This window comes from Adiantum capillus-veneris, chromosome 16 (assembly GCF_014529385.1).
Source record: "Adiantum capillus-veneris isolate H3 chromosome 16, ASM1452938v2, whole genome shotgun sequence".
In the NCBI taxonomy this organism is placed as follows: Eukaryota; Viridiplantae; Streptophyta; class Polypodiopsida; order Polypodiales; family Pteridaceae; genus Adiantum; species Adiantum capillus-veneris.
Window position 1 is genome coordinate 18,602,892 of NC_140946.1, and position 26,585 is coordinate 18,629,476.

General features: G+C 42.4%; 2 protein-coding genes across 2 annotated transcripts; both read right to left on the bottom strand.

The window, feature by feature from the left end:
• Positions 1–520: 520 nt before the first annotated feature.
• On the bottom strand, positions 521–3,795 carry LOC147438650 (uncharacterized). Its single transcript, XM_086483911.1, has 2 exons — positions 3,274–3,795; positions 521–664 (listed from the first exon to the last, which is right to left on the bottom strand). Exons 1-2 carry the CDS (start codon positions 3,793–3,795, stop codon positions 521–523), a joined length of 666 nt encoding a protein of 221 aa, XP_086340037.1.
• A 7,089-nt stretch (positions 3,796–10,884) lies between these two features.
• On the bottom strand, positions 10,885–12,349 carry LOC147438651 (uncharacterized). Its single transcript, XM_086483912.1, has 3 exons — positions 12,200–12,349; positions 11,545–11,862; positions 10,885–11,187 (listed from the first exon to the last, which is right to left on the bottom strand). The coding sequence occupies exons 1-3, from the start codon at positions 12,347–12,349 to the stop codon at positions 10,885–10,887; spliced, it is 771 nt and encodes a 256-aa protein (XP_086340038.1).
• Between the last annotated feature and the right edge of the window lie 14,236 nt (positions 12,350–26,585).

A 26,585-nucleotide genomic window follows, 5' to 3' on the forward strand; every position in this document is an offset into this window, starting at 1 on the left:
AATGCTGCAGGCCATACTGTGTAGCTACTGTGGGAGCAAGATTCGATCCTCAAACTCATGCACAGATGACGTATTGCATGTATGGGGATAATGCACGCAATGAAAAGGAGCGATCATTTCCACAGCTGAACCCGTTTCCATCTGCTCTTCATGCACAATATCGCCATCAGCAGCCCTAGAGCCCTCGTAACCTTTTCTATCACAGCACCACCCATTGTTCCCCTGCACGACCCCTAAAGACGCCCGCATCATGGCAGCAAACTAATAAGAGCTCTTGAGAGCGGTGGTGAGAGAGAGGAGAAAAGGGGCGCTAGCTGGGAGATCTCAAGGTCTTGGAACAATTCAAACAATGGCAGGGGAGTGCAGGAAGAGGCCGTCAAGGTCGTTGGTCGAGGGGCTGACAATCTCGACGGTTCATTAACTGTCATTTACTATGCAGAATGCTCCTCTCCCGCCATGGGATGCACGCCACCTCAACAAACAAAATACTACTGCTTGCGCGCAATTATTGAGCGCCATCTCAGCATGCATAATCCTGTATGAACGCGTAATATTGTTTGCTTGCAACAATCATTGAGCGCCAACTCAGCATGCATAATACTGTTGCCTGTATGCAATTGTTGAGCGCCAACTCAGCAACGAGAAACATTCGCAGGTATGACTTCTGCAGTTGCAAGGTACACTCCTCACACACCTTGGCTCAGTTGCTGTCAGACCCCAGCTCTTTTGGCCCCTCTCCCAACGACCATGACGGCCGGGAATGGCCCTGCAGTGGCCATTCCCTGAACTAATGCCCTCCCATCATGGCTCCCGGCCACCGCCGGTCACCATGAGGTCGTGCATTATTTCAGGAAATGGCCACTGCAGGGCCATTCCCTATACCATCATTTGATTGGGACAACTCCTACAAGATACCCTTCTGAGATAAAATTGAAAGTGCTGCAGACTTCACTCTAGGCCAAATGGAGGATCTCTCTAAGCGAGCGCAATGTACCCGCTCTCGGGTCTTTCTTCTGTGTCTGTGCTGATCCCAACTCCAAGTCTGATCAAATGAGAGAGAGAGAGAGAGTGAGAGAGAGAAATGAAATGAAATGAAATGTTATATTAACGTCTTCAAAAGGCCATAATGACCTATGAGACCCGAAAGTTACAAAGTGGTGGATCTGATACAAAGTCAGAGTAACAAAATAACCTAACAACAGTACAAAACAAAGATATCTACTATGGGGGCCTAAGTTGGTCGATGTGAACCAAGCATAAAACTAAGCGGGAAAATTTGGGTGGCTTGTTGGGATGGCTGAATCACAAGAGATCTAGCATCGGTCGTTGGCGAATCTCATCAATTTCCTCCATGGTTAGTAGTCTGACCGGGCGTTGTGCATGCCTGGCCAGCGTGCTCCGAATTTTCTGTCGTAGAACCCGTCGATGCTGTGTAGTTCTTCGCAGTCGTGGGCGCCTGGATTTTCCTAGTTCAATCGCTCGGTCAATCAATGTGCCTCTGGTGTGAGACGAGGGGGAGCTCTGTTGTGGGAGTGGCTCTTGCGGCCGTCTCGTGTCTGCTTTGAAGAAGTCTGTGATCCGTCTTTGAGACTGGCTAGCCTCGCCATTCATCAAGCTATCTCTGTGTCTGCGCAGCTCGAGTAAGAACAAACCCAGACATCTCTGATCTTCGTATCCCATGACTCTTGAGAGTGGTCCAAAACCCTCTCTGAACAGGCAGTGGAAGCGACCTCGTATCTCGTAGTAGACGGGGCAGCGGCATGTATAGTGTAGCTCTGTCTCAGGTTCCGTGTTACACAAGGGGCATGTCCTGTCCTCTGCTAGTACTCCGTTGTACCTCCCAGTCTCAATCCGCAACTGGTGAGAAGATGTGCGTAACTGGCCAATAGCACAGCGTATCCCATGAGACAAGTGGGTATCCATGTATCTGGGTCTCGCCACAAAACCATCTTCCGTAAGCTGGAGAAGGTGGTCTCTATAGAAATCCATCTTCGTGCCCAATTCCTGTGTTGGTTGTATCCATGTCCTCCTGGTGTCTAGCTGGGTTAGGTCTTGGCGGATGAGCTTGGTGATCTCTGACTGTGTAAGAGTGAGAGATGGTGCATCCAGTGAGTAATGGAATGGTGGCAGCCTGTCTATGCTGAACCCATGTGCCCGAAACCATGATGTCATCTCCCCATACCAGCATGTTGTATCTCCTTGTATGGCTAACTGTCGAGAGGATTCAAGTGCTATGCGAGCATATCTGTCTCTAGGAAGTTCCCATGTGCGGTTTATGAAGGAGACTGATCTGGTTGGCGCCTCCACCACAAGTGGGGGGGCCGCTAGCTCTGCTCGGATAATGGCACGTGGTACTGATGCCTTTGCTCTAATGAGCCGCGAGATCATAGAGACGAGAGGTTTCTCCATGTTCCCCCATCCGTCTGAGCGACCCGGCCTCCCGTGGTGATCCAGTGAAGGTCCCCATATCTCGGTTCCATAGAGCAGTGCTGAAGCCACCAAGGTGTCAAAGAGCCAGAGCTTCGTCATGGGCTCCTGAAACTGAACCTGCGAACACATTCTCTCCAATCTACCCAATGTTGTGTGGGCTCTAGTAAGTCTGGTCTCTGCTGCTCTTCTGAGTGAGAATGTAGATCCGCTAAAAACCACTCCAAGGTAAGTGTAAGCGTCTGTGTACTCCACAGTCTCCTGGCCGTATGTGAATGTAGGTGCTGACCTCCTGATCCACTGTGGGGTGGTGTTAAACACCATAACCTTGGTTTTACCCAGGTTGACAGACAAACCACTTTCGTGTGTAAACGTGTGCAAAGCATCCAATTGACGTTGCATTCCCTCTGGGGATTCGGAGATCAACACTATGTCATCAGCATATAACAAAAGTGGAATCCATGTCCCTACCAACTGAGCACCTTTATCCCCATCGCTGTCAATGTAGTCAGAAACCTCATCCACATACATACCGAAAAGGGTAGGAGAGAGCGGGTAGCCCTGCTTCACCCCAATAGTGGAGTGAACCGGTGTAGAAAGTCCCTCCGGGGTGCGTACATGCCCTACTACTGATCTGTACAATGCCATGATTCCCCAAATGAGTTCTGTGGGTACTCCCATTTCCTGTAATCTGCGCATCAGTCTAGCTCTGGGTACCGTGTCAAAAGCTTTGCGGAAGTCCACAAAGCTACAATAGATCCGTCTCCTATGAGATCTGCCTTCCTCGATGATGGCCCTGAGTGTTAGGATATGGTCAAGAGTGGAGAAGCCTCTCCAGAATCCTGCCTGCCCAGTTGCACAAGCATGATCCACTGCCACCCCGACCGGTCTGGGCCCAACTGTGAGATCCTGGATACTGGAGATGAGATTCGGTTGTGCCATGACATAGTCCACTGTGCTGGCTCCATGTCTGTGTGGGAAGCATGTAAATCCTCCTGCTGCAGGAAATCTTTGTAGGCCGTTCAAGATGGCCAATCCATGTGCAGTGCCCATGTCTATCAGGTGTCGCCCATACTCAGTATATTCCATATCGTGTGATATTCTGGAAAGGCCCGTCTCTTCAACATCTAGTTCTCTTAGCATCTCCTCTGAAGTATCATAAAACACTGCCTGGTGATGGGCAGTCCTAGCATTGAAGTCCCCTAGGATGATAATGTCACCGTCCCTAGAGAACTCCCATATGTCATCATCCAAAATAGAGAAAGGGGATTGTCCTCTGGGTGATGCATAAACTGATGTACTCGCGGGAGAGTAGCAAATAGCTACATAGAGGTATCTGCTTGTCTCTGCTTTCAGTCTCACCCACATGTACCTAGCATGCTCGTCCCTGCGGGCTATATGTATCAGTGGCTGCAGATCCTCTCTAAATAACACTACCACTCCTCCCGAGCCTCGCCCTCTGTGCTCTGAGCGTGTCTCCTGTCTATAGGCTATCTCCCACCTGTATCCGTTGATGTGAGGCATGGATTGCCTAGGGGCCTGGTGTGTCTCAGAGTAAAAGATGATGTCTCTTCCAGTAAAGCTATCCTCAAAAGCCCCCACATCAAGATGCATAGATCCATTGCAGTTCCAGGCAGCTACTTTGAGTGTGGTCCCATAAGTCTCGCACCGTCATGTGGAGCGTCGCTCTAGTATCACAACTTTCCCGTCTCGGTAAAAAGCGATCTTGCCTTTTCCCCTTGCCACTCTAATCTCCGGCATTACTTCCTGCATATGAGCAATCTGCGAGAGGGTGAGATCATCCCCGAGAAAGATGCCAGTCTCTTTGAGAGTTGGTCTTTTCTTCAGGAATGACTTCTTTGCTTCCATGGAGGGAAAACAGAGGATGAGTGCTCTTTCTTTTGAGGTTTCTCCACTGCTTCCATTTTTCTTTATGTTGCCCACTCTCGATGCCCTTGTGTGCGTCGGCTCAGGAATCCCCATCAAGGTTGTGAGTTCTTTTACTTCTTCGTCCACATTGCCTTTGTCGTCAAGACCGCAAATTCTCACATGTAAAGCGCGCACCCTTCTCCTCTGCTCCTCCTCTAGTGTCTGATTGATGATGTTGTTGGGTGTGGACGTGGGCGTTATCTCCTTGCCTTTTCCTTTCTTGGCCACCTTGATCCATTTCTCGGCTTCGTCCGCCTTCTATTGAGTTTTGGTAAGAACATCCACCCAAGAAGTCATCATTTCTTTGTGCTGCTCTTCTCCCTCTTTGATGGCCCGTACGTGTTCCTTGATCGTGTTGATTTCGTCAATTACTGAGGGTTGCAGTTCACCCTCTTCCAGTGTGTTTCTTGATCGTGCTTCAGCGAGATCTTTCTTGAGTGACGCGATCTCTTCCTCTTGTGCCGTCACTCGGTCTTCCAGCGTGCTTATCTTGCTCTCTTGGAGCAGCACGCGTCCTTCGAGTATGTTTATTGTGCCCCAGAGATTGCAGTTCAACTTGGTAACGGTCTCCGTCATTTCCTCTTTGCATTTTTGAATGGCATCCTCTAGGGGGTCGGCTTTATCGTTCATCTTCCTCATGCTTGATCGCCGTCCGCAAGGGAGTTAGATGACGTGTGCACCCACCCTAGCAGCGGGTGCGACAGCTGAGCGAGTGGGGGGGTCGTCCGCAAGGGGGTCACTAGGTGTGCGTGTGCACCCACATTAGCGACGGGCGCGGCGGGTGGTGGAGCGTGAGGCGGTAGGGGCTCGGGGGGGGGGGGGGGGGGGGGGTTAAGGGATTAAGGGATGGTAGAGAGAGTTGGGGAGGGGGCGGGAGGGGTTCCAAAAAAACTTCCTACGCGTAGAAGGTCATCCTACGTTTAAAAGAGAAAAAAAGGGGGCATGCTACGCGTAGTAGAGGCGGAGACATGCTAGGCGTAGAAGAAAAAAGGGGGGCCGTCCGGCTGGGATGCAGGCAGGCACAGCAGTGCGGGGGCTTCCGATGGGAGCAGCGCGCAGGAGCGTGGGTGCAGAGGCAGCGGGCGGGGGGCGAAGGGTGGAGAGCGCGGGAGCCTGCAGCGGGAGCAGGGGCAGCCAGCACGCGTGAGGGGGGTGCGCGAGTAGAGACAGCGGGCGGAGGCAGGGGGGCAGGGGCAGGGCGCACGAGCCTGCAGCGGGAGCAGGGCAGCCAGCAGGAGAGAGAGAGAGAGAGAGAGAGAGAGAGAGAGAGAGAGAGAGAGAGAGAGAGAGAGAGAGAGAGAGAGAGAGAGAGAGAGTTGGTGATAGAGAGAGAGAGAGAGAACACATAAGCGACGCAGAGGAGAGATGATGCACGAGCTATGTTACTACAGAGAGTCACTCACCCATAAACTCTACTCCAAAAGAAACATGTTCCCAAGCGTGAACGTCTTTTTGTGATGACCCAAAAAGATGTAGAGTGTCATTTATGATTTCAAGACAAGATTTACCACCACTTCGGTGCATCTGAAAACCTTTAAAGTTTACACACACCACACTTGCTCCTATAGATTTGCACAAAAAAAGAGGACTCTGTTTTTTAGCACACTAGTGTGGCCGGCGGCTTCACCGCCTCTCTCTCTCTCTCTCTCTCTCTCTCTCTCTCTCTCTCTCTCTCTCTCTCTCTCTCTCTCTCCGCCTATGCGCATCGAGCCTTGCGCTCTGCTGTCCTGCTGTCTCAGTTTGGCTCAGACGCCACTGCCGCGAGGGCGCCGGATTAAGCAAACACTGACGCGTGGCAGGGGGGGGGGAATTCCCTCCCCCTTTATCTGTAGTATAGATTGAAATTAAATAATAGAAGCCTGAACAAATCTCTTATGTAAGTATTTTTGAAAGAAAACAACCCACCACTACCACCCATAACTCTCTCTTGAGTGCTCACTACCATAGTCAGCAGTCCAAAATCCTTTCCTTGATAAATGAGCATTCATTTATATTTCAAAATCCAAGACATGTCTATCATTAGATTTACACACTCTTCATTTAAATGAGTGTCCACTGTCTTATTTCAACCAATCATCTTATTTAACCCATCAAAAAATTCTTGAAAATATAACTCAATATTTTTTCTATTTTAGTCAGCAAAAAGAGAAGGCATCACCAGGCCAAAAAGAAGATTGTTTAAACGGACGAGCTCACGTGACCCACCTGCGGGTCTCATTCGCTCTTACCAAGCCGTCAATCCTATACAGTACGTCTCGTAAGAGCCGTCAATCCAAGCTCTTACATCTCTGATGGATCTTTCTTGCTTTTACCAACAAGCTAATCATATATAGTTTCTCTCTATCTTTATATATCTCCCCATGACACACATCACATTATCTTTTTTTCTCCTTTGTTGACATCCCTTACCACACCACCTCTCTCTCTCTCTCTCTCTCTCTCTCTCTCTCTCTCTCTCTCTCTCTCTTTCAGTGGTGGCCTCCGTACAAATTAAAGAGAGAGAGAGAGAGAGAGAGAGAGAGAGAGAGACTATGGAAGAGCAAAGTAATGAAAGCTCTTTGCTATCATTTAGAGCGGTGGTGTGTATGAGAGAGAGTTTCATTTGAGCCACCTACACCTTATCTCTCTCTCTCTCTCTCTCTCTCTCTCTCTCTCTCTCTCTCTCTCTCTCTCTCTCTAACATGGACATGGTAAATCAAGAGTATACCAAGGTTCACTCGCAAAAAATAGAACTCAATGAAGGCAAACTCTACAACATCTTGCACTATACATAGTTTGTTTTCAAATCATATTTAAAATCAAGCAAGGAATTTGTCTGTAGAGAGAGGAGTACATTTTAAGATGTGTGTCAAGCTACATACATTCCAACAATGTATGCCAAGCTACATAAATTCCAACAGTCAATGTATGCCAAGCTACATAAATGACCATCACCATCAATAACATAAGGTCCTGGAATATCACTTGGTGTTCGTACTATCCAAGGTCCAATACGATGCACATTTCGTCCAAGGCGTCGAGGAGGGCAACCCAACACATACATTTCTATCCTCCATACGGGACAACTGTCACCATATGAATAACGTATATTAAGTGAAAGTTCGTCCCCCACCTCCGGATATACTCACATAGGCATGGCCATTATCATGGTCAATATTAACTTTAATGTGATTATATCCCTGCAAACCATCAATATGATGATAAACACCCAAAAAAATATACTGGCAATAATAATGGTTCCTGTTTACGAAAACATACTCAATGTTAAATCATAAACTACATAACAAAAAAATATAAACTATTTTCAATAAGTCTCATTTTAACCATACCGAACAACTTCAAAATCTTCAATGAACGACATCATCAGCATGTAAAGGCCCTCTCCAAAATCATGGATCTATAACAAAAATGTGTAACTCATGTGAACTTTTTTGTAAAATAGTTGATTATTATAGACAAAATAGTTAATTACCATAGACAAATGCTGGTGGCTACATGCGCATTCATGTCACTCTAGAGTGATAGGCCATCTCTAACCAAACAAAGACAAATAAAATAAATCAAGCTCTCTTAAAAGTAAACTTAGATTCTTCAAAAAATGATCTCGTGACATGCGATTAGCCACTAAACTTACCATAAACTTCTTGACACACCACAACCCCCAAAATTCCCATTGTTCATTTTGATATGTAAGGGGTAAACTCGTGAATATTTCAAAACCAAAATCTTGAAACAGAGAGTTAAAAGGGCTAGGGCCACGCTTATTTACCAAAAACCAATCCCATTTAACAGGAACCCTTCCAAATTCCACAACCCTTCCAGATTTCCATTGTTTCATTTTGATGTGCAAGTGGTAAACTCATGAATTATTTAAAACTAAAATAAAGAGTTAAAAGGGCTAGGGCCACACTTATTTACCAAGAACAAATCTCATTTAATGCAAATAAATTTTTGATTAGAAAAAGGTAGAGAGAGGGTCCTGTCACTCTACCTATCTACAATTACCTTGTCTTTCATGGATGTCGGTCCAAAAAACATAGCGTTGAAGTCGATTGCAGAGAAAAGTAGCTATTATCTTTTTTTGAGAGCAAATATAGCTTAGGGTCAATCCCCTTAAGCAATTAATTAAGACATCACATATAACCATGTATTATTACCTCTACTCATTTGCAATCTGTTATAGATAAGAATCCAATAGAGGCATTTTTTCACCTCTAAGACATGGATTGCAATTTCTTAGAGTCGATGCAACAAAATATTGCACTCTCACTTTGAGAAAATTTGTAGCTTGGAACCTTACATCATTTTGAGAAGAAATGATGTAAAAGAAGATGTCTTGCGTATACAATTTCAATATTCCATTTGTGCATGCTTTACCCCACTGCGTTTGCAGCCTGCAACACTTCTTTGAATACAAGTCTGAGTCAACTCTACTTCATTATCCTCCTTGACCACAACCTTTACAGAAACTGAGGTTCGTACACGTGACATTGCCACATATAACTGACCATGTGAAAAAACGGGTGTTGCCAAATATAATCCCAAGAAGCCCAATGTTTGTCCTTGTGCTTTATTTATGGTCATCCCAAATGCCAGCCTTATAGGAAATTCTATGCACCTCATTTGGCAGGGTAGTCCCTGAGAATTTCCAACAATGAAATCTATCCTTGGAAGGAATACTCGGTCTCCAAAGTTGGAACATGTGATTATCTCTGCTTCTATGACTCTACGATGAAACTGTCTGCATATTAACCTTGTGCCATTACAAAGTCCCCTTCTTGGATCCAAATTGCGCAATAGCATGACTGGAGCATTTTCTTTCAGACACAACATATGTAGTGAATATCCTCCACCTAAATCCAAGCTATTCAAAAATTCAATTGTATACAAAGCACTCCTCTCTTCTAATTCGCCTAGTGAGTCTGCACTCAAATACTCCATATAATGTCCGCACATCTTGCGTAGATCATAATCATTGACCACATCTACATCCTTGTTGCAAGGTGCAAGAACTCCCCTATCTTTAAAGAATCCTGCATAATCCTCGACTCTCTGAATTTCTCCATAGATGCTCTCAATAAGATCTGACAAATGGTTTCTTTGAAGTAGCATGCTCGTAGGCAAAGTGACATTGTCAACAATTCCCCCATCGTGTATATTCCCATTACCAATATCAAGAACCCATCGTGAAAATTGTTTCTCAGCTGCATCTATCATACAATTTTGCACACGTATATTTTGAGTGAGCCTTAATATTCTTGTCTGTTTCCAAATGTACGAATGACACAATGTCGCATTCACAATATCTCCTCGACTACCTTTGCATACAACTGGTAGAATTTGCCTAAAGTCACCTTCAAGCAAAACTACCTTTCCACCAAACAGGTTTTCTGTTTGTAAAACATCTCTGAGTGTCCTATCTACTGCCTCAAAAGCATGGCGATGAGTCATGGGTGCTTCATCCCATATAATCAAAGCTTCTCTTCTCAACAATTCAGTAAGTTGGCTATTCACTTTTATATTGCATGTTGACTCAAAATTTAATTCTAGAGGAATCTTAAACCTCGAATGTGCAATTCTTCCATTGTTAAGGAGCAAAGCTGCAATACTAGATGATGCACATGCCAACGCTACCTTACATTCACCTCGAAGCCGTGCAAGCAATGCATTATAAACATAGGTTTTTCCAAACCCCCCTGGACCATCTAGAAAGAAGACACCCTCCATTTTGCAATTGCTCAACTGCTTGTAGCACACAATTGTAAGCATCACGTTGGCCATTGTTTAGAGACCTTTCCGTTTGTTTTGCCATACTATATTGTTCGGCAGTATCATACATGGTCTCTTCTGCTACACACTACTCCTACTTAAAGACATAAAACTTTGATCAATTGGAGGCCCGGGATAGTCAGAGAGCCTCTTACCATATTGTTGTAGCAAAGAATGAGGATTACAAAGTGCCCAAGTTTTAGCAACTTCTTCACAAACTCTTGCATCAAGTACATGCATGTTTAAAGCATATGCATAGTCTTCAGAAAGCTCAACTGAAAACCTATCCCATAATGTCCCTGGACATAATGGCTCACAATATACCAATATAATAGCAAACAATTGGTACAATTGCAATCCAGTTTGAAAAGAAGAGGCTTCTTCCAAGCATGTGATCCACTCCTCATCACTTTGCAATAGCCCTCTAGCATTGTAAGCCTCTTTGAACGTAGCATAAACATGTCCTTCATATGTTCTCAAGTCATTATAACACTTGCATCCCTTACGTATGGTTAGCAAAATCCGTAAATAGTAAACATCTTCGACAGTGGGGACAATGTTGTACATTCTTCCAATGGTATCTCCCAACTACCTCTGTGTCCATTTTTTTTTAGTCTTGTTCCAAACCCACATAGTAGGAAAGTTAGCGTATGTTAGTATATTGGCCTCATGATGATTTTGGTTTACAACAAACCACTCAGTGAGTGTTGTCTTCTTAACTTCATTGTTATTTACTAACTCTGCCAAATCATCTGAATCTCAAAAATTCACAGTATTTTGATTTTGAAGATGAACTTCCAATCTTTGGATATCAGGCTTCTCTTCATGCATGTCAAAACCATAAATTTGCCAAATAGCTTCATATGCAGAAACATATCGTGCATCAAGATAGCTCTTAATTTTGTCAAAAAAACCTTCATGATCACGGAGCACCACAGTGGCTAGATCATGGCCCTTATATACATACTTGTACAAATACTTTACAGTAGAAATGGTTGAGCAAACCTCAACATTGATGTGTGCTTTATATCTCAATGATAAAAATGGGTTGTATGGAACAACCTATCTATTTTCTAGCTTGCAATCTCTTAATTGAACAAAACTTCCATTATCTCATCGCATATACGTAGGATATCCACTTTCATCCACATTTATAGATAGGGTAAATTTGTGTGGATATTTAAATCTACATTTTCCATCAACCATACATGGAGTATTTGAATTCAAGGGACCACATGGTTTGTGAATATTGCAACGACTAATCACACTATGCAACTCTGGAAATAGCTCTTTGTCTGGGAGCTCAGCGCACACCAACTTATCATAGTGGGATGCTTCCATTGGTTTGTTCTCAGATGCTAAAATCAACAATATATGTGCATGTGGAAGACCTCGTTTTTGAAACTTGATCACACATACATGGCCAACAACATCTCCAAAGACAGCCTTTTTGATAAGCAAATGCATCATGTCTTTAAACTTTTGATAGAATACACGTGCAGTTAGATTTGGACGATCTGCAGCACTTTGTCCTGGTAGCAATGCTTCTTCTATTTCTCTCCATCGTGGATTACATGTAAAGGTTATAAAGAGATCAGGATTTCCCCTCTTACGAACAGTTGCCATGGAATCTTGGTACAATTGGCACATGTATCTTGGACCTCCAGTGAAAGAAGAGGGCAAGACAATTCTACGCCCAACAGTTTGTCCCAAAATATCATCGATATCATCCCTAGCCTGAACCATATGAGCCAAGCCCTAATAGATCTCAGCACGGAGTGTCCTCTGGTTATTTTTTAGCCACAAAAAATGTGAGTCCTCCATGGAACTATATGCATCCACAATATATTGCTGGAGCAATCTACCACCCTGTAAGAGACACTCGGTGGTGTCATTTCTTATTTGTATTCGAAAACTATAGTATTGTTTTATGTAATTTTCTGTCTAGATCCGCTTTGTAGCGAAGGATACCATCCGTCTTTTCCTATTGGAAACAAAAGAACATACATAAGAGGCATGTATGATCGATGTAAATTAGAATTCTTTTTAAAACCCCTCCTCGAAGATTTAATACTATGTCACGATGCCCTATAGTTCTCTCATCGCCTTGCCCAGACAATATAGCAGCAATTTCATCACCACGGGGAGCAAGATATTGCCACCCATTAGAGCGAGCTTCAGTTATCACCATCTTTGTTTCTAAAACAAAAGATCCATTAACCATAGCAGCTGCAATGCGAAATGCATGAGCATAAGGACACCCTATGCATCATTTCTTGTAAAGTTTGTAATTCTTCAACGTCCAAGTGTGGAACATGAAGTAGTCTATTTTGTAGCTCATGCTCCATGTCAAAAAAATACAATTGTGCAAATCGAGGAACTTCATCGATCATGTCCTTCAATTGGCATTAAAGGACCAACGTTGTGATATATACAACCATGTGACTTAAACGTGTAAACTCCTCTTCCCCGGGACATGTTTTCATCAATGTGAGAACCCAAAGAGGAAAATGCAAGTGCATTATTGTATCAACGAATATTCTTTAATAATTTTTTGCCTCTTCGTGTAGAGGATTGCATCAAATCTTTCAGTTTTGGGGGCGGATCACTCAAAGGTAGCAAATGGATCTTCCCATCCAAACAACAATACCTTCCTACAAAATTATGAATACTTCTTCCTTCAACCTTCCATGTTGTAGCTCTACATATGGAGCATTCAAAGTCTAAGCAACCTAAGTTGTATATCAAACATTTTCCAAATAGAATTGGTGCCATGGAAGGATTTTTCAAGATAGGAGTAGATGCATAGTGAGAGCAAATTGGCAAACAATGTCTTTCCACCTTTGTATAATATCTCTCCTCAAATACAACCGGAGGCTCTATGCACATTTTCTCTAAATTGCTTGCATGGTCTTCGACATGAATATCCATGCACTCATGATCTAGCTCTTGGCCAACAATGGGTGGTTCTGGTCTCTCATAACAGTCTCTTTCATAAGGAATGTGTGGATGTAACCCTAAGACCCTCAATACCTTATTAGACAAAGTGTTCCTAGCTCTATTTCTTGCTATTTCATGCCTAGCTCTTCGAGATTGATCAAGTTGTTTAATACGCCTTGCATGCCTTGGGGGAAACATTTGCGGTCTAGACACCATCTGCTATGAAACTTGGATTAATAATTATTAATGAAGCTAAACTAAAAACACATGAATGTACACTATAATCCTAGCAGTTTTACTTATCTTGTAAGGAAATTGTCGATAAAGAGAGAAGGGGGGATGGACAAAAATGCAAAAGAGTTCTCCATAGAGGGGGATAAACTAATTAAGGAAACTATTAATGAAACTAAGCTAAAAACACATAAAGGTATACCATAATCCCTATATTTATCCTTATCTTTCAAGGAAGAAGAGAGAGAGAGAGAGAGAGAGAGAGAGAGAGAGAGAGAGAGAGAGAGAGAGAGAGAGAGAGAGAGAGATGACAATGCAAAATAGGGAGTAGAGACCATCTCAATTGTTGTGATTCAACTTCATCAATGTGATGCATGAGAGACAATGAGAATGAGAATGAGAATATATGTTAGTTTCTTTAATAATCACTTGCTATCACTTAATCATCATAAATCCATGTTTCATTTGACCGAGAGAGAGAGAGAGGGGGGGGGGGCATATACACCATAATCTTAGTTTATATACGTGTGCTATGAGTTCTATCCTACCGTATACATCTACACAGTTGTACATCTATCTCTTTCTCTCTCACGCATGCAATCACATGTGCAGAGAAAGATACACCATAACATAGATTTTGGTGCTTTGAGTGTATAAATTGAAAAAGTTTAAAAAATTAAAGCGAAGTTCTCATTTAAAGTCTAAAAACTTACATAAAGCAAAGTTCTCATTTTTTGACTGCAGAGAAAAGAAATTTTTATTCGTTCACGTGCATTGTAGCCAACACGATTATTTGGCTTTGACAAATTGTGTTTGACCATTGCATTTAGTTTATTTGAAGTGGCTCGAATCTCTACAACTCAGAACCTTGTAGCTTTAAAGTGCCCAATTTATTTGAAGCGGCTCGAATCTCTGAAACCCCAGAACCCTATAGCTTTGTTAAGGCACCCAGTTTTTGTTCACGGTGCTCCTTAAAATGGGCACAATTTCACCCAAGGCACGACCTTGCTCATTGTGTTGGCCCCCAACAATTCCCAAGACCTCTGTGCAAAAATTCTCAAGAAACTCCAAGACCTGTCGTTGACTTGCCTCAATCCGATCGATGGCTACCTGTAAGTGCACTTGATTTTCCAAGATCTTTGACTGGGTCTCTTTCATTTCATCCTGCAATTCCACCCTCAATCTGATTGTTGGAGCTAAGTGTTCGAAGCATATCCACAATGCTCAACTAAGTTGTCTCTACCCTCTCACAGGAAGACTTGATTGCTTCAAGAGATTCAAGAACTTGTCTCTTGGTTAGCCCACCCAACGTTCTGGCTAGCCTCTTTGCACCACGCACATTACAAAGAGGAAGAGATGTCACAATGGCTTCATCATCAGTGGTTGAAGTATATACTTCTATGTGAAAGGAGATTGCATCATTGATTGCACATGCAAGAGATATAGGTGTAGTGCAAGTTAGGTCTATTTTACTGCACATAGATACACGTGGAAGAGAGAGGAAAATAAATACATATATTTATTGAGAAAACATTGTCTCTATCATTTCTATGCTCAAAGTTGAACCACTTCTCGATTCATGCTGATGTTTATGATTACTATTCACTATTTCCTTCTCAACACAATGAGAGGAACTGGAATTTTAAGGGTATTTCAAGTACTTCCTAAGTACCAAGAGGTCATTGAGTCATCAAAAAAGTACTGCATGATACATGTGTACGAACTATTCTAAAGGGGCAATTTTGCGACAAAGGGCTCTCTAAAACCTATTCAATTTTGAAGTACCTAAAGGTTTCTTGGTCCTTGTTGAGAGAGAGAGAGAGAGAGAGAGAGAGAGAGAGAGAGAGAGAGAGAGGGAGAGAGAGAGAGAGAGAGAGAGAGAGAGAGAGAGAGAGAGTCTCGTGCATGAACCCAAGGCTCCTAGATCCCCACTTCAATTCATTGGGCCTTTGTTTTTGACCCTCGGAATATACGGACTCACATTGCATTTCGCATACAGGGCCTCTCGTTCCCTCTCTCTCATGTGCACAGGCTTGGCCTGAATAATGATCATTTGAAAGCTGCCATGCGCAAGGGAGTACTTGCTTCGACTGTACGTCAAAATTGTGTGCAATGCGTGCGTGCGTTGAGGGATCTACATAGAAGCTAATGGGGCAGTGTTTGAAAAAAACTCATTTTCTTCAGACATACAATATTCCTTTCCTTGAATTTGCCAAGAGGAGATGTCAAACAAAATGGGTTACTATTCCGAATACACTATTTTTCTTTTTCCCTTGCCTGAACTGACATTTTTGGAATTGAAAATGGCATGACATTTTTGAAATTGAATCGGCATGACATTACGATGAGACACATTTTTTCTTTTCCCCTTGCCCTGAACCGACGTTTTTGGAATTGAAAACGGCATGACATTACGCTGAGAGGTTACATTTCCCCTTGCCTTGAACCAACATTTTTGAAATTGAAAACGGCATGACATTTTGGGAATTGAAAACGGTATCACATTATGCTGAGACACATTTTTGGATTTGAAAACGACATCCATTACGCTAAGACACATTTTTCCTTTTCCAGTTTCCCTGAACCAACATACTCGGTCATTACGTTGAGACACACTTTTGGAATTGAAAACATCATCACATTACTCAGTCATTTTTGTAGGCCAGTGTAGGTTTTGACCTTTCTTTTACATGGCATCTGCAGTTTCATATTGAGAGCTTTATCCATTGCTCCAACTCTTTACCCAGTAATTTGGATGTATGTTCTATTTTCCCTTCATCAAAACACTTTTCCTATTGCTTATTCCTTTTCGCGTTGCCCTGATTTATTTCTACTAATGACGTGGAGGGTCTCTCTCTCTCTCTCTCTCTCTCTCTCTCTCTCTCTCTCTCTCTCTCTCTCTCTCTCTCTCTCTCTCTCTCTCTCGCTCTCTCTCTCGCTCTCTCTCTCTCTCTCTCTCTCTCTCTCTCTCGTGAACCCAGGACTCTCTGTTTTTCCTTAGACATACGCAGGTTATGCAGGGCCAACTGGCTCTCTCTCTCTCTCTCTCTCTCTCTCTCTCTCACACACACACACACACACACACACACATACACATTGTTTCTCCTTCAATCATTTGCATGCAAGGCCTGATTTTGTCCTCTCTCTCTCTCTCTCTCTCTCTCTCTCTCTCTCTCTCTCTCTCCCCCCCCCCCCCCTCTCTCTGTCTCTCTCACACACACATACACACACACACACACACACAATTTTTCCTTCAACAATATGTCTTGACTCTATTTTATTGCCTGAGAGAGAGACAGAGAGAGAGAGAGATAGATAGATAGATAGATTTTATTATCGTCCTCGAAGGTCAAATATGACCTATGGGACCAAAGTTACATGTGATGTAGTATGTGTATGGCTGATGAGTGACTCTCGATGATCCAAAATTGTGGTCATGTGAGTCGCAATGGAGAGCCCACACTTTGGATGGGAGAGGAAAGTGTGTAGGTCTAAGTTATGGCTGAAAATGTGAGAGAAGCAAGTTCGGATGTGAGCAAAAGCTGAGCACTCTAGTAGTGTGTGGTACTCAAACTCTCGAGCTTGCACTGAGCATAATGTGCACAATCGATTTGACTCTTCTCCATTGCCCCAACACCCTATCTTGCATCGAAGGAAATGGGAGCTAAGCCGAATGACTGCGATAGTGCGTATCGCCGACAAGGGGTTAGGCTCAAGCATGTAAGTGTGAGTACGGTTTCCTCTTTCAGCGAAGAACATGGTTTTGTAGTTGGGGGCAATATGGTGGGTGTAATGTATGAAGCGTGACCCACTGAATTTCTCCCAAGCCGTAATACATTGGCGTTGTAGAAAAGCTTCATTCACTTGGGAGTCAATTGAAGCAATCATGTAGCAAGTGTCATGCATCCTATCTACCAAACCACTTTTTTATGTCTTGCATCATCCCGTGCTCAAGAACTTGCTTTTATGTGTCTTTTGAACTTTTTTGCTTGCTTCCCATGCAATTGTAGGAAGTCGATGTGAGGGGTTTTGACGCATCTTTATCATGTACTCCACAACCCTTTCCATGTCCATAACCTCAATTGGAAGACATCCTGACTCAAGAAGTAGGAGCATATATGGTGTCTGTGTCTTCACTTGGAGAAAGTTTGTAAGAAAACGCTTTTGGACATTCTCAAACTCTTTCCAAGTAGACTTTGAGATGCTCCTGCCCCACACTTCAACTCCATAAAGAAGAACCGGTGTCACCAATGCATCAAAAAGATACTTCTTGAGAACCCAACACTTGATGTTTCCCGCATTATACATGTTCTCAAATGCATAAAATGCTCTCTTTCCCGCTTCCAAATGACGCATAGCACATTCATGCCACTTGTGATTGAATGGAACCTCAAGGCCAAGGTACTTAAATCTCTCAACAACTTCAAGTGTCTCATTGTTGTACACAATGCATGGCTTCTCCTTATGGTTGGTTTTCACAAGCATAACCTTTGTCTTGGATTCGTTCACAATCATCCCACTATGCAAGCAAAAGTTCTCAAGGACAACCATAAGATTTTGAAGTGTGTGCTAGAAGCACTACATCATCTGCATACAACAAAAGCATGATTACCGTATTGCAAATAGTGACCTCTTCAATGCCTTCTTCTTGCATACAGTCAAGTACCATTTGTTCCAATTGATCGATGCATAGACCAAAGAGAGTTGGTGACAACGGACATCCTTGTTTAACCCCAATAGTGCTTACAATTTTTTCTGAAATTTCTCTTCCCATGCGCAATTGACAAATCACCTTCTCATAGATTCGAGAAACCGCAAGCATAAACTCACTTGGCAATTGGAGTTCTTCCATCCTTCTCCAGGGCTAATGGGGTGATCCTCTTGACCAAATGGTTCCAAATTTCATATGTAGCATGTATTAGGTATATATAATGGATGTATGATGACAAATGAGCAGTTTTGGCTCTGTAAGTGCAAATAGACATCATACGCGTATGATGTCTTTTGTGTCAAAATGGTGCTTTTTGGTTCCAGATAGCTTGTAGATGTGTTAATCAACAATCCTACAAAGTTTCAATGAGTTTGGAGTTATTTTGACAAAATTAGGACCAAAAATCAATTTTATGGCCTACTTTGCGTCTTTTTGGTTTTCCTTGGGTTTTCTAACTCCAATTCTCATGATACTTGGTTCATAGGATGTGATTAACATGTGGAATGAGGCTATGCACTCAAATGTTGAAATGGATGTGAAATTCATGCTGTGAGACATCATACGCGTATGATGTCTTTTCTTGAAATGTTGGTCTTTTTGTGCAAAGAATGCTTTGTGCTAGTGCCCTAAGCCCTGCTAACTAGTTTTCAACTTAATAAGTCATTAGTTTAGCTAAAAAGCCCCCTTATAGGCATTTCAGTCTCCGAAGTCGTCTTTTTGCCTTGCAGTCGAATTTCTTCAACTTTTCTTCTCGAGAGTTGCATTTCCAGCTCATTGGATATGTTGTGAAGCCATCTATTTGGTTGAACTTGACTTTGGCTTCCCGTTCTCCATCTTTCTCCTTTTGGTTGCCCGAAAGCGTCTTTTTCACCATCGGTAAGTGAATCAGCTTTCTTTTGGGTTTTGCTTGCAAACATAAGTCATCCATGTATATTTGAAGCTGCTTGTGAAGTTTCATTTCATTCGGTCGTCAATTTCAGCCGTTATGCCAAAATGACGCTTTGTGTGTCCGCAGCCGAATCGATTGTTCCGACCTACTTTTGGTGGTCCAAACCTAGAGATACTCCATGGTTGCATTGCCCTCGATGTTGTTAAGCTTCCTGAGAAGTTTTGTGTCGTTTCGACAACTTTTTCCTATTTGCCTCTTGCAGGCTCTGTTGACCTAGGGTTTTTCCAGTCGTTCTTTCTCGAGCTTTGAGTGTTAGAAACCCATCTTCTATACTAGGGTAACCCACCTATAAGTTCTTGCAAGGTTTGATTAGGCGGTTGTGCCACTACCTAGCATTCTACCGCATTCCCCGTCTGTTCTTGTTTCTTGGTTTTGGTCAGTTTTTGCGACAAAAGTTAATGATAAGCATCAAAAGCTTATGGCAACGAGTCTACCTCTCATTTCTGGTGTCCTCTGAGCTCTCGTAGCAGTCGTAGAAGGTTGGATGCTCCTGTGTGCTCTTTGCTCTCTCCAAGAAGGTAATAGTGGAAATGAGCTTGAAAGTGAAGTGAAAAATACTTAACTTTGGACTTCCCGGATCACTTGTTACCAAATTTGACATGTGCTCCTATCTCGTCGTGAAATGCACTTTAGGATTTGAAATTTCTCAATTTGGACTCCGTTTGACCTATTTCTGAGAAATCTGTCCACTTTGCCAAAATTTTGTCATTTCGGGCTTTCCGCAACTTTTCCCGAATTGTACTCAATTTTTACCATGGGTTGCCCTTGTCATTAGGATCATCACCATCTATTCTTTTCTTTTTTCTGATCTCGTTTCACCTGCTTTTTTTATTTTTCTTTTACTTTTATCAAGAAAATCATAAAAAATAAAGGAAAATAGCAAATTGAAGCCAAAAAATTCCAAACATACACAATAAATAGCTGGTAACTCTGTGTATATGAATATACAGTTATTTGTGATTTTTGGACTTGGATTACCACTTTTTAGCTCCAAAAACACTCTTATTTAGTGATATTTACACGTCTAGAGACCCAAATTCATCATTTGATCTCTTCTTGTTGCAAAACAAGGTATATAAGGGCATAAATATTATCAATATCCGCAATTAAACATAAAAATTGCAAAATCATGTAAGACACTGCCCTTGTAATATAATTTTTGTTTTTCTTTGTTTTTGGCGCTTGTAGCTGCTTTGTAACTCCTGTATACCTGTATACCTCCCCCCCTCCTAGTCTGAGTCCTCCCGGACGACTATGAAGTGTCTGTGGGCGAAGCATTGTAGTTTTTTTGGTCATAAGTTCCCAATGCAATTGTAGAGCGATGATACAACAGTCTTTCCAATAAAGCTGCTCTTTGTTTGATTGAAGGATTGGTGGTCGGGTTTTGGGTTGGTTTTGGCACTTCGGTAGTAGAATCAGTAGATGGATTCTTCTTTACTTTGTTGTTCTTTTTTACAATCCAAATCTGCTTCCGCTTCACTTGTGCTTGCCACAAACTCTTTGCGACCCAAACCTGCTTTGTTCTTTGTGTTGATTTCCTCGACTTGAAATACCTAGGAGTTTCCGTTGATTGTACTGAAGGGAGTTCCTGTTTACAAATCTTTGGGATCCAAATTTGTTTGCTATAGCTTTGTGCCGTCATGAACTTCTTTGGAATCCAGACTTGTTTCACTGTCCTTGATTGTCTGGAATCACTCTGTTGTCTGGTATTGAAGACTCTGTTTTCCACCTTTGTGTTCTCTGGCACAACCTTTTTTGGTCTCCATACCAACTTTGACTCCATTTGTTCCCAAGGTAGAGCTGTTATATTATTGCTTGTCTTCCTTATCCACTGTTGAGAATTCCTCGTCGAAGAGTAATCCGTTGTATAGAAACTTTTGGTTGCCATTGCTTCTTCTTTTTCTCTGGTTGTTGTTTACCTTTGTCTTTGGATTCGTCCTTTGGAGTTGGCTCTTCTCCTTTGGTGAACTTAACTGATTGACTTTCACCTTCGTATTTGATAAGCACTGATTTAGAACTCCAGTCAATCATTGCATTGTATTGCTTCTGCCATGGTTGTCCTAGCAATAATGGATGTTGTGTAGCTTGGTTTTCAACCACGTAAAACATATGAGGATACACATACTGGTTAATCTGTATATGTAAAACTGTGCATCCGACAGTTTTGATTGAATTCTCAGAGTAACTCTTTAACTCTTGCTTGGCAGTTTGTAGTTTAGTGTCATTTGTCAATTGTCTATACAAACTGAGTGAAAGTAGGTTAGTTTGAGCTCCTGAATCCAATAGTGCTCTGGCTTTGATTTGGTTGGTTCCTACTTTGCATTCAATGATGGGTTCTTCTTTGTCATTATCCATTTCTGTTATCCTGACTATGTTTATTCATATTGCTCCTTCATTGCGCTGTTTTTGACGTAGTAGTCTTCTTTTCTCCATTCTTTCCTTCGCCTCGGCTTGCGCTTCCTCCAAAATCATTTTCTTTTTCTGGACACGCAGCTTTTCTCGATGTATTTTGAGAAGCATGTCTTGGGTTAGCGGCAAAAGATACTTTCTCACTCTGCATCCACTAATCCAATTGGGCATTTCTTCTCCGTCTAATGTAGCAAGCTTGACGGCTCCACTTGGTGATAGATCTTTAATCACCAGAGGTCCCATCCCTCGCTTTTTAAGCTTCTTAGCATGCTGTTTCAAAGTGTAAACTAGGACATAATCCCCAACCTTAAACTCTTTAGTCCGCACATGCTTATCAAAAAATTCTTTTTGTCGCCTTTTTTGAGCGTAGATAGAAGCTACTGCTTTTAGGCGAAGCTCGTCTAGCTTTTCCAGGTCATCTATTCTATCAGAAAGCTCGTGCCCTGTCCACTCTAGATCCTTAGCCACCCTTAAGGTTGAAATCAAGAATTCTATTGGTAAGATAGCATTTAGCCCAAAAACCATGTTATATGGGGTCGTTCCTATTGATGTTTTATATGCTACCCTATATGCCCATAATGTTGAATGCAACTTCTGGTCCCAGTCAGTTCTCGACTCAGATACAATCTTCGTGAGGACCGTGCATATGGTTTTTTTTGTTGCTTCAGCTTGTCCGTTTGCTTGTGGATGATACGGGGCTAATTTCCTATGGATTACCATGAATTCATCTAGAAGGATCTCTATCACTTCATTTATAAAATGTGTGTCTCGATCACTCACAATTTCTATTGGCAATCCATATCGTACAAAGACGTATTCATATAGAAATTGTGCCGTGGTCCTGGCATCCGCTTTTTGAGTTGCCTTTGCTTCGACCCACTTTGTTAGATAGTCTGTAGCCACAACTATGTATTGTGCATGAGTCTTATATGCAGGAGGTGAAATGGGTCCGACATAATCAATCCCCCATTTTGCAAAAGCTCTTGCCCCCATCATTGGTCTAAGCAGCATATCATCTCTTTTAAGTGGTACTTTGGTCCGCTGACAGTCATCGCACCGTTTAACGTATTCCTCAACGTCCATATGTAATGTTGGCCACCATATTCCTGCGGCTAAGACAAGTTTTGTTGTCTTATCACCTGAGAAATGGCCTCCACCTACTCCTCCATGAGCTTGCTCTAGTATTATCACATACTCAGCCTCTGATGCGCAAATCCTAAGCTGGTTGTCTTTACCTCTCTTATAGAGTTGATCTCCTATTAAAGCGTAATCTCTAGCTTCTGTCTCTATAGATTTCTGACGAGCTTTTGACGTTCCTTCTGGGAAAGTTCTATTTGTGAGATATTCAACAATATACTGACTCCATTCTGGAGCGATCATTATCTGATATAATGTCGAATACTCTGCTGGCGGTTTTGATGAACATACAATACATACAGTGACATATTCATGTACGCTTTCTTTCATTCCTGGCCAATAGACTCCCAATTGTAACAAATTCCTATATGTGTTCCTTCTTGAACAATGAAATGCACATTCTTGAACATGTGCTTCGCGCAGATATATATTATATTCCTCAGGATTGATGCATAGTCGTAAAACATGATCATTTCCAATTGATACAACCTTCCTGCAACCAATTGAAGATTCTTGGATTGCTGAATAGCAATATGTTTCTGGTTGTATTCTCTTTTATCAAACTCTCCTCCATAGGTTAATAGGCTAACGACATTTTGAGACCACTTCGGTATCATTTCTATGTTGAACAAGTACGCGTCTGGCATGTCGTCATCTACTCTTATAGGGTCTTTTCCATTCGTCAATCGCGAAAGATGATCAGCTCTAAGATGTGTTTTTCCTTTCTTTACTACTACCGTGAAGTCGAATTCCAGTAAGATAATGAACCATCTCACTATTCTCCCGGTATTGCATGGTTTATTCACTAGGTAGAGCAAGGCTTGGTGATCCGTAAAAAACACAAACTTGTTGGCTAGAAGATAATGCCGAAATTTCTTCACAGCATATATCATTCCTAATCCTTCTCGCTCTGTTGTGGTGTAATTCTTCTCTGCATTGTTGAGCTGTCGACTGGCGTAACAGATAGGAAAATCCATGTTTCCTTGTTCTGGCTGAGCCAGAATGCATCCTATTGCATATGCCGAAGCATCTATATGCACATGGAATATCTTCTCCCAATCTGGTGATTTCAAGACTGGAGCAGTAATGAGTGCCTCTTTCAATTTCTTGAACGATTCCTCACACTCCTCTGTCCATTCAAAGTTCACTATTAGCCTGTAAAGTGGTTGGCCTATTATAGCGTACATGTAAATGAATCGTCTATAATATCCACAATGTCCCATAAAGCTCTGTACTTGTTTCGCATTGGTTGGTCTCGGCATATCCACTATAACTTTTATCTTCTCTAAATCCGTGGATATTCCGTTTTGTGAGACAATATGTCCCAGAATTCTGCCCTGTCGGATCATAAACACACATTTCTCAGGATTGAGACAAATGCGATATGTCCTACATTTCTCAAATACTTTTCTTAGGTGTTCTAGATGCTCATCTCTCAGAAGAGAATGTACACATACGTCATCCATGTATATTTCTAGAAACAACCTTAAGTATTCTTTGAAAGCATGCGTCATAAGCCTCTGGAAGGTTGCGGGAGCATTGGTTAGACCAAAAGGCATAACCCGATAAGCATAAATTCCCCATTCCGTTGCAAAAGCTGTTTTATGTTGATCTTCCAGTGCTATGGCTAGCTGGTTATATCCTGAAAAACCATCAAGAAAGGAGTATGCTGTTTTCCCTGATACACGCTCTAGAACATGATCAGTTATCGGCAAGGGATAATTGTCCCTGATTGTTGCAGCATTCACTTTCTTTAAGTTGACACACACTCGGAGTTTTCCGTTCTTCTTGGGTACTACCACAATCGGAGATACCCAATCGGTGTGTTCAATCTCGTATATGAATTCAGCTTCCATTAGCTTATCTATCTCTTCTTTGATTCGCTTAGCAAATGTATCATTATATGTGTATGGTCTCTGTCTGCTAGGCTTTGCGTCTTGTTTCAGTGGGATTGTGTGTTGGCATATCGATGGGTCAACTCCCTTTAAGTCCTTATAAGACCATGCAAACACATCCCTATACTCTCTGAGAAGACTCAAAAGTCTCTCTTCCTCGCCTGGAGACAAATCTGTGGCTATGTACACCGGTCTAGGTGTCTCACCTGGAGCTGCTAAATCAACTTTTTTTGCATCCTCCGGTCCGTCATAAGATTCGTTCTCCCTTCTCTCTCGAATAGGTTGGGTTAATACCACCTTCCTATCCTCTATTGTGAATTTCCTATAGTGAGAGGGAACATCCATGTTTTCCTTGATTTTGGCGTTTTCGTCCTCTCCACTCTCAAATTCTGTCGTCCAAACTTCTTTCAGAGTTTTCTTGAGCTCTCTGTACTTGTTTCTACGTTCTAACTTGGACTCCATGTGTTCTCTGTTGCGCTTGTTCTTTTCTGATTTTTCTGTTTCTGTTTTCGTTCCATTCCTTTGAACTTGATTTCTTGAGCCTCTTTTGTTTTTTCGTAAGCTCTTTTGATCATTGCCTCTCATTCTTCCAGAAATCTTGTCCTTAACACAATTCTGCCTTTACTAGCATTAGGAATTGATTTTTTCCTCTTATTCTAGGCATCGGATTGGTTCTAATCCCCTTTGTTTTTCTCTTTGCTCTATAGCGTTTCTGGCGTTGTTTAGTTTGGTTCGGAAAATCATAAAATCGGACATCTTCGTTTCCGCTTGAATTGTCCGTTGACTCGTTGTCTGCTTCATTTCCCCACTCAGGATGATCGGGAATGTCGTGAAACACCTCCTCTTCATCTTCCTTTTCCAGTGTATCGTTCTTTTCAGTTTATTTTTCGAGTACAGTTCTCAACATGAAGTACGGAACCACGTCGTACCCGTCCTTGTCGCAAAATTTCGTTGTGGGACCATCTGGAATTGCACAAACATCTAGGGTTGCTAGAATGTGTGTCCATTCTAATGGTTCAAGTGTGTCCTCTGGAAAGGGTTCTCCTATATAAGTTTCGTCTTCGATAGCCCTTTCTAAAACATATTCTTCTCGCCTCAGACTTCCACATTTCGAGGCTCCACACATCCATAACTCCTTTGGCTTACCTAACCAAGCTAGAAAATCGGATCCCGCCAAAGTAGCTGAATCAAACTCCTCTACCGGTGTTCGGTTCACATCTTTGTAGCTATGGTCTCTCAGGTTCACACGTGTAGTGGTTTCCATAATTCTCAGGTATATGTGATCGTAGCCCCAATCTTGGACCATTTTCAACTGTCTCATGAATGGTCTTCCCAATATGATATCATAGTTATTCTCCTTGCCAAAATCGACAATAGCAAAAGTATGTTCGTATTCAATGCCGCAAGAAGTCACTACGACTTTCTCTAATAACCCGATAGGTTTCTCCATGTGTCCATCTGCTAATTGGAGTTTCAACCTAGTCTTCCTTATTGCTGGTTTCCCCCATTTTTTCCAGATTTCTTTTGTAGCAATGGCTACCCCAGCTCCGCTATCTAGTATTGCCATCGTGTTCACTCCTTGGAATTCAACTGGTAAGGTTGTATTCCCCTCTTCACCTTCGCAATACTCTCCGACCTTGTTTAAGGGTACAGGCTTAGCGTTCTTTTGTGGTTTACTCAGCTCTTGTATACCCTCTTGCAGTCTCGATGTTGGGTCTTTTATCCCAAATTTCTCCAAGCATTTTCCGACAGTGGTCCACATATGTGGTCTTAGCCTCAAACGCTCAGCTAGAGTGATAGTGCATGTCACTGGTGTTGACAAGATCTCTATCAATCCTTGCCAGTCCATGACTTTTTCTGATGAGATTCTTCGTGAGGGAAGTGCTCTAGTCTCGGATTTTGCTTCATACTCTCCTAAGTATGAAGGTAAGGTATTCAGTGAGTGAGGTTTGCTCTCCATTGTTCTAACAAAGCCCCCATCTCCCCAGTAAGATTGCAGATCCAAGTCCACTTGAGATCCTGCCTCAAATTCCACTATGGGAGGATTCCTGATGTCCTTTTCCCAATTTGTCTGATTAGCTTGGCAACTTAGCTCGTTTGCAAAGTTTGCCTCTCTCACTTGTTTCCAAAATTCATTGTAATCCTCATCTCTTCCGTAAGACCTCTGTATGACTGGATGAAAACTCTC